General features: G+C 28.2%; 1 protein-coding gene across 2 annotated transcripts; it reads right to left on the reverse strand.

Moving 5' to 3' along the window:
- Positions 1 to 474: 474 nt before the first annotated feature.
- LOC112591918 (myosin-J heavy chain) lies at positions 475 to 4845 on the reverse strand. 2 transcript variants are annotated; one of them, XM_025335860.1, is made up of 5 exons: positions 4707 to 4845; positions 3662 to 3712; positions 3338 to 3595; positions 1665 to 3266; positions 475 to 944 (listed from the first exon to the last, which is right to left on the reverse strand). In XM_025335860.1, the coding sequence occupies exons 2-5, from the start codon at positions 3710 to 3712 to the stop codon at positions 804 to 806; spliced, it is 2052 nt and encodes a 683-aa protein (XP_025191645.1). In that variant the 5' UTR covers positions 4707 to 4845; the 3' UTR covers positions 475 to 803. The 2 variants fall into 2 exon arrangements, with proteins under 2 accessions (XP_025191645.1, XP_025191644.1); XM_025335859.1 differs by having other exon boundaries at positions 3662 to 3726.
- Between the last annotated feature and the right edge of the window lie 8482 nt (positions 4846 to 13327).

Here is a 13327-nt window from a genome sequence, read left to right on the forward strand (position 1 = left end):
AAAAATAAAATCATGTAATATTATGCGTATTCATACTTAATATTAATTATTAAAATAATATTAACTAGCATATCGTACTTCGAACACATTTTTTTTTAACTTTTAAGCTTATACACATTTATAAACATGTTTTTATAACACGCAATTGGGGATTAATTATTATGTCAATAGTCGAAATTCAAAAAAAAAAAATATATATATATATATATATATGAGTACCACAAATTTCAGAAAAGTTGATTAATTAAATTGGTAAAGAAACAATAGCAATTTTATTTTAAAATGATCTCGTTGCCAAATAACATTATACTATATTAATATAGTGTAAGCTCAGGGTAACGATTTAATAATATATAAATCAATTCAATATATTTGTATAAAATCACAAATCTCATAAATCACACGTTATTCAAATAACAATAATATTATAGTATCATATACATAATTATTATAACAAATATCATTATTAAACTAATGAATGGAAATACAAATAATATGAAATCGAAAACAATAGTAAAACTAATATTACTCTATTATATATTAATACTATGTATGGCCAACTATATAGTGGCACAGTAGAAAGTTAATAATGGTATTAAAATTTGTGAAACAGTAAAAAAATAGAACATGTTTGTGCATATTCATTATAATTATATATATATATTTTTTTGTAATATCCTTTGTATTTCTCAGAAATGTAATACGTTTTAAAACGTATTGGCCGTCATTTCTGTAGTTTTTGATTCAAAAAATATACATACATAAATGTAACATTTACATCTCGTAGTTTTACTTTTTTTATATTATAAATTTTCAGGTGTCTCATCGGGGTTAACAGTAGTATTTGATATTTCCTGCCGATCAATGGATCTAGCTACCTGTCTAGCATGTACCTCATCCAATCGGTCAGATATCATATCACTCCTAGCATTAGTCTCACTCACCTAAAAACAAATAATTATAAACAAAAATAATTAATTTTGATATCTTACCCTATAAAATGTATGTGTTCAAATTATAAACAAAGATGAACTACATTAACATACAATGCCTACACGATGAAAAAGTATTCTCATAGTTATTTTCTTATCCGGCGAAGTGAGAAATATCCATAGAACAAAATGTAATACAATTAAGGTGAAAAATTAAAGTATAGATTATAAATGTAATCTAATGTGGTTATAGGCATGATTATATTATTTACATATTTACATATTTATATTTACACATTATAAGAGTGAACTTTTCAACCTACATTTAATTTTTTTTTCACCTTAACAGTTTGTTTGAAAACAATTCATTGTCATACAATGTACGCCTTCATTTAAATTTAACGGACAAGGTTTACTAAAAATTTAAAATAATATTTTTTAAATAGAAATTAAAACAGTTTAAAACTTACTATAATCTAAAAATGGCTATGATAGTAAAATGGTAAGTATATAAAGCCTGTATTGAAATTTTAAATACATAAATAAGAAAATATATTTTGTGTCTTTGTATGTTTTGTGTTCATTATGTTTATTCTTAGTGAAATAAATTCAGATGGGTAATATATTTTTTCATTCTATAATACGCATTCTACAGGAAATAATCTAAAGTTAAAAGGTAATAATTCTAATTTTATATCTTGTCTAAAACTATATTAATTGTATTTTACTTACTTGTCTGAATAATCCTAAACATTGTTCTTCCAATCTTTTTAATCTAGCTGCTCTACGTTGAAGTCTTTCTTCCTCATCGGGCCGTAATACAGCTGTATCTTCTTGCAGTCTTTCTTCTTTTTCAGTTCTTACAACTATTTCATCAGTTTGTAATGTATTGTTTCCGTGTGATTGTAAAACTATTGGTGTTGAAGTACTAGTTCCAGGTATTTCAACTAAAACTTCTGAAGAATCTTCATCCTCCGATGTAGTCCGTCGTCCAGATTTTCCGTATTGTCTTTGTAATTCTTCTAGCCGCTCACTTATAGAGTCACTAGTTCGAGAAGTACGTACTATTTGGTTGAGCAACGATCTACTCTGTTTCTCTAATCTTTTAATCCCAGTTGCTTCAGTATCTGTCTGGGGTTCGTCTATTGTTTCTGTTTCTGACATATCCAGAGATAACGTTTTCAACCAACTTTCATCATCATCACTACAAGCTCCACTATCGGCGATGGCCACTCGGCTCTCGTCATCTTCGAACCCGCTCTCTACTGATTTACTACATTTTCTCCGAGCAAATTCTTCTCGTAACGACTGCCAATCTTCTTGAGATTGAGTATTTTTCAATCGGGCTTGATCCCATTTCTCTCGACAATACTCTAGCTCCTGTTTAAGTTCAGTTAATACAGTTCTCTTATGTTGCAATTCGTATCTTAAAATCTGCTCATGAGTATGAAGTTTTCTATGTTGAGCATTAAGCTTAGCTACAGCATTCCACGCCTTACACAGTTCGGCGGATACAGTTGAAAGCCTTTGTTCCTGATGACTAAGTCTTGATTCCAAATGGTTGTTGAGAGTCTTCAATCTACCGATATCTTTCACCAAAGAGTTTTTTTCAAGGATAAGATCTTTAAGCTTCAAAAATGTTCTGCTCACAGAAGCAACCCTTGATTCATTTGGATCGTCTGGCTTAGCCTCATTCGCTGTTTTATTGTCATAATGACCCAACAATTCAACGAGTATCCTCCAAACTTTTGGTAGATTTGAAGCAATTTTTTCTCGATTTGACGTACATTCTACTTCTTCAGAACGCTCCAATGTATCCCCAGCAATATCCATTAATACAGAGGCCGTTTCATTGATGTCCCCGTTAAATGTCAAGTCAGATATCAACTCTCTATTTTCCTCTAACATCCGAGCAAATCTATCAAAGTCCGGTCCCTCATCACCAGATAATAAGGTAGAGAATAGATTATTAACTAGAGCCATTTGTGATGCAAGACTCATTCTATCTGCTGATGTAGTCATATATTTTGCTTTCATTTGTTCATATTCGATTTGCTTACCTTGAACATCTGTTTCAAGTTTTGCAATAAAGTCATTCATACCTTGCTTACTATTAAGTTCTTCTGCCAATTTTGCTTCTAACAAAGAGTTTTTAGCTCTCTCTTTATTAATTTCCCTTTCATGTCCCATAGCTGCTGCTTCTGCTCTTTCTTCGTAAAGCCGACGTAAATTCCTAATATTGTCGATTTGCTTTTGGTACTCTACTCGCAAGTCAGCCAAACATTCGTCAGCGTGTGATTCCATTTCTTGCAATCGTTTTTTTAAGTCAGTCACCTATTATAGACGTAGTTATCAAATATTGTTCAACACATTATGGAGTTTCATAAATACAATGAATTAATCACCTGTGCTTCTCTGATTTTCAACATATCATTGCTGATATTTGCTACTTGTTTTAGAGCTTTGACTTGTTGTTCTAATCCTTCTTTTTCTTTTTTCACCATTTCCAATTCTTCTTTACACTCCCTCAATCGATTCATCTCAGCTTTAATCGACGAGAGAGCGTCATGCCGCCGTTCGCGTATACTTGCCAAATATCTGTCGAACTCATCTGGGTCTTTGGCATCGATAGCAGTATTTTCAAAGGACTCGTCAACTAAATCCTAATAATAATAATATTAATTTAAATTAATTTTATTTGTAAATAGTACATTAGTATAAATTATTACTGGTGCTGTTAAAGCTGGCAAATCTGCCGGACGACTCCATATTGCGCCCATCTGAAATAGTTCCACTACAATAATAAATAAATAATAACTTGTATAATGATCTTATGAAATATTGAGGTATAAATTTATCAGAATTTGATAGGTCACTAAAAAAGCATAATTCAAAATCTATTTTTATTTCTAACCTAAATTAAAGAAAGTGTTTATAATAGGTATCTATTTATTTCAATTAAGCGGTATACTTTCGATTAAATGTTATAGTTAATTATATATCTATTGTAAAATGTAATTAAAATTCTTACTGAATTATATAACACTAATTGACTCTCATTTAAAAATACACATATTTTAAATGTCTCAATATTAATATAGACTTAACCATTTTATTATATTTTGATTTTTTGTAAATAAAGGATTAACATAATTTATCAATAATATAAGAATATAAAAATTGAACTGTTAATATTTAATTATCTATTCTATTCCAAACTACCTTAAAGAATTCAATGAAATTCATTCATTCTATAACATCAAATAAATTGATTTATACTATATTATTAGTACGTCATAATTTTTTCTACTGCAGTTTATAAAACTCTGAAGCAATATTTTAAAACTACGTCATTTTTTGAAAACTATTGGTCTACCTATGCTGAAGTCGAAAAATATTAACGATCTAAACCACGGCTGTAGATAGTATCTACATACATAATGTTGGTATAACTAAATATTACTCATCGGAACATAAAATAATAATACTAATTACTAACTAGTTATTAAATTGGTCTACTAATCAATATAGCGATACCAAAACCGAACGCATTACTAGTAAAACATTGACGATGTGTATTTTTACGCGATATGGGTTTTAATTTTTTGAGACACGAAACGCGCTCACAACTTACATATCACGTACAATGTAAAAAAGTAGCAACTGTAATATATATTATTATTAAACCTAAGTTCATTAACACAATTATAGCTATAAATTTATCATATATTACGTGTTATTATACATAAGTAAATAAGAAATATGTCACTTTACCTAGTCGGACAACGGGATTTGTATACACTCGTGTTCAGGCGATGCTCTATGTCCGGTCGTAGTGTGATGTGTTGTGTGGCACGCATATGGTCTATAATTATAATAAGTATATCTGCTGCGGTAAGTACTCAATCCGTGTAGGACTGACGCGTGCGCTCGTCGCACGGGTAGTTGCTAATCATAGCCAGAAATCTATTTTTACGACTAAGACGCAATTCTCCGGCCAAATTAAATCGCATTTCGGTCGGTGTGTGCTTTTTCTTGAAACGCACGCGAGAGTCCGTCCGACGCGATGACTGCTAGCCGGCCGGTAAGCCAGTCAGCTAGACGCGCATAAAGAAAATATCATATAAAGAAAAAAAAGAAAACAATTTACATAAACATATTAAAACAGCTGCCTTCGCGGCAAACCAAATTGGACAAACAGAAACTATACAGATGGCCGATAATTGTTGGCCAAAAGTTGTAAGTCGATTCTTTTCCAAAATCGTTTTAAAAATTAGGTCAAATTGATCATTCTTCCAAAATGTATACATACTAAAAGCCCAAATCCTTTATTTAAGTATTTATTTAGTGATTTTTGAGCTACTTAAAGTGCACACAGTCCTAAAACAATAGAAGTTTTGATAGAACTTGGAACAATTTTTTAACACGATATGAACATGATAATATACTTTATGAAATTAAAAAATGTATAAGTGTTATTCTTTGGTAAAATTAGGTATTTAAGATTATGACTTAAGGATAATCATGAATATGCAAGTAAATACATCTCATAACTAAAAAAATCTTGTTAAGCCCGAATGGCGCGACTTACGAGACAAAAAGAAAGAAAAAGTATAGTAGATGTTAAGCGTACCTCGTAAATGAGTTAGTCATACTGTAACTAATGATCAATTTTAGTTCAATGATAAATCATTATATTTATATACAAAAAGTGATTTTGAAAAAAGGCAATGTGTAATACTCTATATTTTTAAAAAACATCTCATAATATATTATTTGGTATAATATTACATTATTTTTAATAACTTAACTACCTATAATTAGTCTTTATCGATGTAAAGGAGAATGATGTGAATAAGTTTGTGGAATAAATAGCAAAAGATTTGCCAACATATTTTTAAAATTTAATTATATATAGAAATTATTATATGCATACCTAATAGTGAAAAGCTTCAAGTCTCATTGATTAAATTTTTTTGAAAATAACAAAATAATTAATATTTCCAAAGAAAAAACCACATTTTTGTTTGAATTTCTAGTTTATCAAAATTTTAACTTAAAATATTTATTTAAAAAAATATATATATATGCCTAATATCCTTGATAATTTTATACTGTTAGTTGTTAGAGCAACTTAGGTTAGGTTAACTTAGGCTTGTATCCATTAATTTTCAAGCTTTTTATCTACGATTAGTAACATGAAAATTCAAATAAAAAATATACCTACTTGATGTAAATATTAAGTCTATAATTTCTACGGTTATTTCTTTATGTATTTTAAAACACAAAAAAACAAAATCGATTTTTTTCAAAAACCATATTGCACTTTTGTCCTTCGTTTTATTTTTTGTTAGTCAAATATATTATTGATAATTCATAAGTACATATTGAACATAATTACGCAATTTTCAGAGTTTTAAATGTACTACTTCTATAAGCCTGAACTTGAGATGGAGTAGCGAGTTAACAATTTAGTTTTTTATTCAAGATGATACTTATGTTAGAAAAAAAGCACATTAAAGTTGGTTAATAGTACAATAGACACCAGTCGGTAGAGTGCCCAAAAGCGTGTAATTATATTTGTTGAACATTCTTATGCTATAAACGTAATGTACGTATTATATTATACACGAATTATTTGTGTCCCCGAGTATACTTCTTTTTCACTATTAATGAATATAAATGAACTAAGTTGTATGCCAATCTTAACTATTAATTGATTTCTTAATAGGTATAGCAAAATATAGTTAAAACCAATACATTCATCGCTCCTATCTAAAATCTAAAAGACGTTTCAAGAAGCAGTTACAAATCGTATAACAAAGTAAGTGATTAAAATTAACAAAATTATGATAAAAACAAATAATTACTCAGCTTACATTTTTGATTTAATGACAATCAATTAACTCACTACAGAATGGGTTAACAAACGTGTAGGTAATAGATATATTTGGCTGATTTACTAGCGTATACTATTTGTTGAGATTTAAATAATTTACGAGGAAATTCCAATTTATTAAGTAAATATATGCATTTAGAATATTTAGACATCTACCATATTTAGTAGTATTACGCAATAAAATGACAGTGCGCTGCAACCACATAAAGATAATATAATGTGTTTCGATAGGACTAAAAAAATGGTTCGTTTTCCGAGGATTTAAACTTTATACCAACTACCGGATACGTTTTGGCGATCGATTTCACTATATAATATATTATGTCGGGTTATTATATTGGCACGCAGCCCATCCGTTGTTCTCTTCCTGGAAAACGCAATTATTATTATTATTAATTGTGTACTCGAAACGACGGCTATATTCTTTATTACCATGTGACTACAAACTAACTACCAATACGTATAATATTAGGTAATATTATTGCGCTCGATAATTCCAGAGCATAAATGGTATAATTATTATTTATTTTTTTTATTCAATATTTTCACCGGTATTTCGAAAATACAAGATCTATCAATACTATTTATACACCACCTCTACTATTCAAAATTAAAAGAAAATCACTATAAAAATTCAGATCCGCATAGATATACTTTTTTTGTTTAATTCAAATAAAAATAACTCATAAAGAATTTTGTATGAAATTAAAGTCTTTGGTGTTTAACATTTTTAACAGTTTTTAACTAAAAATAATTAACAGATTGTCATGTTTTAACAAATTTCGTAAAAATTTGTTCTTTGACTCTTATGAAAAAAAAAAATGGAAATTCTAAAACTATTCATGTAAACACAATATTATTGTGCAACAAATTTAACCACACTGAAAAATCACAATAAATACGTTCAAATACCTACTTAAAAATGTCACACGGGGCAATAACCATAATATAAAGTCAATGAAGTTCACATCATACACAAACATGCTATTTATATAAACCACTGTTCCATTACTTCCATTCTTTAACTTTTTGTTTACGCTCGTACTTATTTTTTTTTTTTTTTAAAGAGTATATTTTTGTAAATTGGAAACCATAACATATAGTGTATTACTGTATTGTATTATTATACATTTATACTATCTATCTATGATGATGGTATAGTATCACAGTTTAGTCTGCATTGCGTTTCTATGCCGCCTTGGCAACCGGCCATGTTATTATTTTACATTTATATGCATAACATTGTAAATGCGTTTTTTTTTTTTGTTTAAATGTAGAAAATTAATTCTAAAAAATAATAATAGATTTGTCCTCGAGACTTGACTTTTAGAATGCGCAGAAACCTTGATCTTGAACAAAACTCGTATACTGTACATTTTTGTACATTTTTTTAAATTTACTGTTGTACAGTTGAATAAAGGTTTTATTATTCAGTATTTGATAAATATCTTACAATATTTCAAATAAAGCATACTAGCTTTATCAAAGATCATGTTAAATCATAAGATATAAAACGATCGTATTACCCTTCATTACCATAAAAACCCCACCGACCCGACAGAACTATTTCTTTCCTTATGTCTTCTACAGTTATATCTATATCAGGGGCGGACCCAGGGGGGGTTTGGGAGGTCAGCTGACCCACCGTTTTTTTTTCTCAGTAAAATGTGGCCTCTCAAAATGACAAACTACATAAATATGTACAATACTACGATAATCAAAAATAGAAATAATATAAACTAATAATATGGTGTTATAAGTAATTTATAAAATGTACACAGACTCAAGAACATTTCTATGAAAATATAATTGTAAATGTATAAATATAAATATAATATATTATGAATATTATGATATATGATGTATAGAAATTAGAAAGATATGAAAAACCCATTCAATTTGAATTAATTAATAATATCAAAGTTTATAAGTCAGTTTTAAATTGTATTAAAAAATTAGTTATGACTTATGCTTTATCTCTTTTAGTTATAGTATTTACTATATTAATATATGTAATATAAATAAGGTAAATCGCGAGCGTAGCGAGCGATTTTGTAATGTACAGTTAATTGAACCTTCTACACAGTGGCCTCTCATAAGTGAGGCAGACCCACAGTACTAAAATCCTGGGTTCGCCACTGATCTATATGATTTCGTATGTTAGACTCCCTAACTCGGTAAACTCCAAATAAATAAAGGTATATTATTGTAGTAAATACATATATCACACCTACTTGTACTCTTTTTAGTCCATTTGTATGAGCCATTTTCAAAACTGGCTTGCACAATAATATAGATACAAATAATGTGAAATTCTTTTTTATATTTTTAAATAATTTCTAAATAACACCATACTTACCACGTTTCGTTAAAAATATTGTAAGGAATAATTACACCTATAACTATTTTTATTTTTTGTTTTTTATTTTGAACTACGCAAATGTACGCGTATATAAGTTATAAGCGTATTACAATTTATTAAGTTTGTATCGTTATATTTATATTAAAACAATAGTAAAAATAATAGGTTATATTTAAGATCTTAATGAGTCGTATTTGAATATCTTCACTGCGCCAAATAGATTATCTATTTTTAACTAAATCTGAGATAACTACAACAAATGATTAATAACATAATATAAACATATTAATGCGTGAATTATTTATGTATTTTCGAGTAGAAATTTTCATCCAAAAGATAATTTTTATATTTCAATAGCGTTTTGATCTTAAAATTATAACTTCTAAAATAAGTAATCATATAATTAATTATATTATCGGTCTTACATGTTACATATCTACAATTTTAAATTAAACATTATGTCCGTGATATTTCATCTAATTTGTTTTTCACATTTTCGCACACAATGGTATGTTACTTAAACTTGCTAGGTACAAAAATGCCATTAACAATTCAAAAGCTGTCACGCAAACCCGACGAATATTCACCGAATGTTAACACTATATTATATAGTTGACGCTCCTATGCATAAACGTCAACTACAGTGGTTCATTTCGTATACAGACCATTCACTACGACTTGAGCACGCAACAAACATATATATATAGATAGATATGCATAATATGCGGGTACATAATAATATATTATATGCATGTACCATTTTGATTGGCCGTTTAACCAAGTTGAATAATATCACCATGTATATTAAGCAGTGACGATTCAGACAGTGTTTTATATGCACAAGATACCAAATGCATTCAAATTTGTTTGTATGTATATACACGCGTAAACGTGTTACACGATATACCTTAGTACCTTACTATTACTATATTATGCAATAACTTAATTTGTTGGCATGTAGATATGTCGATTGACGTTTATTTTTGGTTACTCAAGTGTCACTGTAAAATTGTTTTATAACACGCATACTATTCAAATGACTATATCATATAGTATACGTAGATAAAATTTACATCATGATGACTTGTCTAAGCTCTGACCTCTTAAAAAACGATGAGTTTAATATTCGGCATACCTTCCTATATTCTGTAAGTGATCGATACGATTTTAGAAAAGCATTGTGCTTCATGAAACTACAAACACATAAACTGGGATTTAAGATCAAAAGCCGCTCGATAAATCAATACCGATAAACACATTTAACTGTATAAGAACGATAAGCATAAGTGTAAAATTAAAGTATAAAACATATTATTAGAACTGTAGGTAGGTACCTAACTTTCTTTTTTTTAAATGATAATACTTTTCGAAAATATAATGAGTGGTTTGTGCTTATTGTTAAAATAACTTATTTATAGTTTTTAATTTATAAATATGTACTGTAAATCACTGACATAAACAGAAACTACAAGAAATCGAATTTTTGTTGATAATATAAACAATAGTTTTGAAAGCTCATTAAGTTTTTCACTTACAAGAAACAATAGAACAAGTAAATGAATAAATAACTATAGATAATCTTTTATTGTTATACAACTTATACATATCATCCTACCTATCCTAAATTGCTTATATACTAATTTATATTCTTACTTATTATTTTAATCATGTCTATACACAGATGTCTATATTATACTAGATATAAAGTACTTGCGGTGTTGCACATAAGAAATAGTGAAGCCAGATTTCAGGCGCTTTTCACATGTGCCGCCATATTCATGATTGGCAAAATATTTTGAATAAACATTATGGTTATATGATTTTATACGTGTGTGGAGTTAATTTACTATTTTATTATTATTTTAATTTTATTCAGCTAGTTTCCGATAAAACTTTAAAAAAATATTGTTTTATACATACATCGATATGTTTAACTATTATAATATATATAATGAATTATTACATTTTAAGTTTTAACCAATAAGTTTTTCTCTTAGCACTGAACTGGATTTTACAAAAACTTCAACCACTTCGTTATTATCTATGTGCACATCTGACTCACATGATATAATTAATAATGACTCAAAACGATCTTGTTCATATAGCTCTCCTTAAACGATTTTTGATGATTTTTAATTTTGAAAAAGTTCTTTCGGTGGTTACACTATATAGACTGGTAATGTAAAAATAATATGAAGGAAGGGCCATAAATAATTTAGGGAATACACTATGAAGTCTAGTTGAATAGCATATTTTAAGTATTTTTTAAAAGTTTCCTTTGTTTTGAACATCTCTCTGTGTTTGATCATTACTTAATTCTTCATCTGATGTTAATATCTCGACATTGCTTTCAATTATGTCAGAAGTGTTATTATTGGAAGTAAACGGATAAATATTTTTTTGGAAATTTAGTTATTTTTTCAAGGTCGGAATACAAATTTGCAAACTGAGTATACTCAACATACAACTCATTCTGCTCTATAAACTGACTAACCTAACCTGCACTAGTCGCGATAAATTTTCGGGGATAAATTTGGGTCGCGGTTCTAAAAAGATTAAGAATCACAGATATAGTGATACGTCGTATATCAATATCATATCCTAGCTTTATAAAACGTTAAGTATAGTTCCGGCCTTTTCCTACCTCTTTCCGATTCATTCCGTAGCGGTCACCGTCGCGTTCAAAAAATACGACGGCCATTTTGACGTTTTTCTTCGGTTTTTCACTCTCCGTACATCCGTTTCATATTTTTCGCGTCCGTACTATCCGTAATCGCTTATAGCGAGTCTTTTGCGAGCTCTGCGTGTGTGGTTCATATTCCTTTTCATTCGGCCCGTTCAGAAAACACAGCTGCCAATCCACATACGCGTAGTGTGTTCTAAAGTTTACTCGCCGTTTGATGTACTTGGACTTATGTGGTATGTATTTCGTTATTTTCTATCAGTCATGTTCATATCGTTTGTTATATTATAATATATCTAACATTTCGAACGTGTTGTAGGTGTTCGGAAACTGATGACGTCCGGTTCGACGCGCAGTATTTCTTTCGTGCTTAACCGCATATTAGTGTTTGTCCATGACATTTCTATCGCACAATATTATCTGCGTGTGCTCAAGAATGTATCGTACAAAAATAAATTTATATGTATAAAAAATATATGCAGATGATATTTTACATTTAATATTTATTACCAACTTTTATTTGTAAATTACCCAGCCAGCTATCGATATAAACACCAGGTGATTACTGATAGCAAAACACTTAATTGCCATTTTCAGAATGTATATATTTATTTTACATACAACTTACAAGAAAGCATCTTGTAAGTGACACGAATATCCATTCGCCCATATAATAATTATTTTTCCCCGAACGATTTTTTATCTTTGTTGTAATTCAAAAACAAATAATTGTAGATAGGTACTTGAAATGTTCACAAAATGTTTATATTATCATTTTAAATTCATGATTTCTAGTTTTCAAAATATTTTGACTTTTTTCGAACTATTTATTAACATGTGATAAATAAATACCTATAAAAAAATATTCACTGGGTCATAAAAATTCATTAAAATTTAATTCAATATCCCAAATAAGTTTTTCTTAGATAATTAAAAAAGAATATTAAAAACATAGATATGGACGCAATTAAAAATTGCAAAAACTTTTTAACTATTTTGTTGTTAAATTATTAGAAGTTCATTAAAAATTTTTTTTATATTACCGAGTATTAAAAATTTAATATTGGAACCAACAAATTTAAAAAATTGAATGAGTGAAATATTTTTACAGACGTTTTAAGTTCAAATTTGTATATAATTTTTTATTTAAAAAATAAACATTGATTTTTTAATTAAGTAAGTTGATATATTAATAAAATATAATAACATATTATTAGAATAATAAAATACATATAATATAATAAGAGCAATATTTTCAGTAAAAATTATATCAACTTACAGTAATACTAAAAGTAAAATAAATAACTTTAATAGCAATGTATAGTAAAAATTGTATCATGAAATATACTTAGTGATAATATAAGCTAATATTTTGTCAGACTGTGTCCACTTAAAACTATTGATTGCATATAACGATTATCATATATCATTGACTTCAAATTTAACATATT

Source organism: Melanaphis sacchari, unplaced genomic scaffold (assembly GCF_002803265.2).
Source record: "Melanaphis sacchari strain LSU unplaced genomic scaffold, SCAv2.0 Contig147_pilon_pilon, whole genome shotgun sequence".
NCBI classification, from domain to species: Eukaryota; Metazoa; Arthropoda; class Insecta; order Hemiptera; family Aphididae; genus Melanaphis; species Melanaphis sacchari.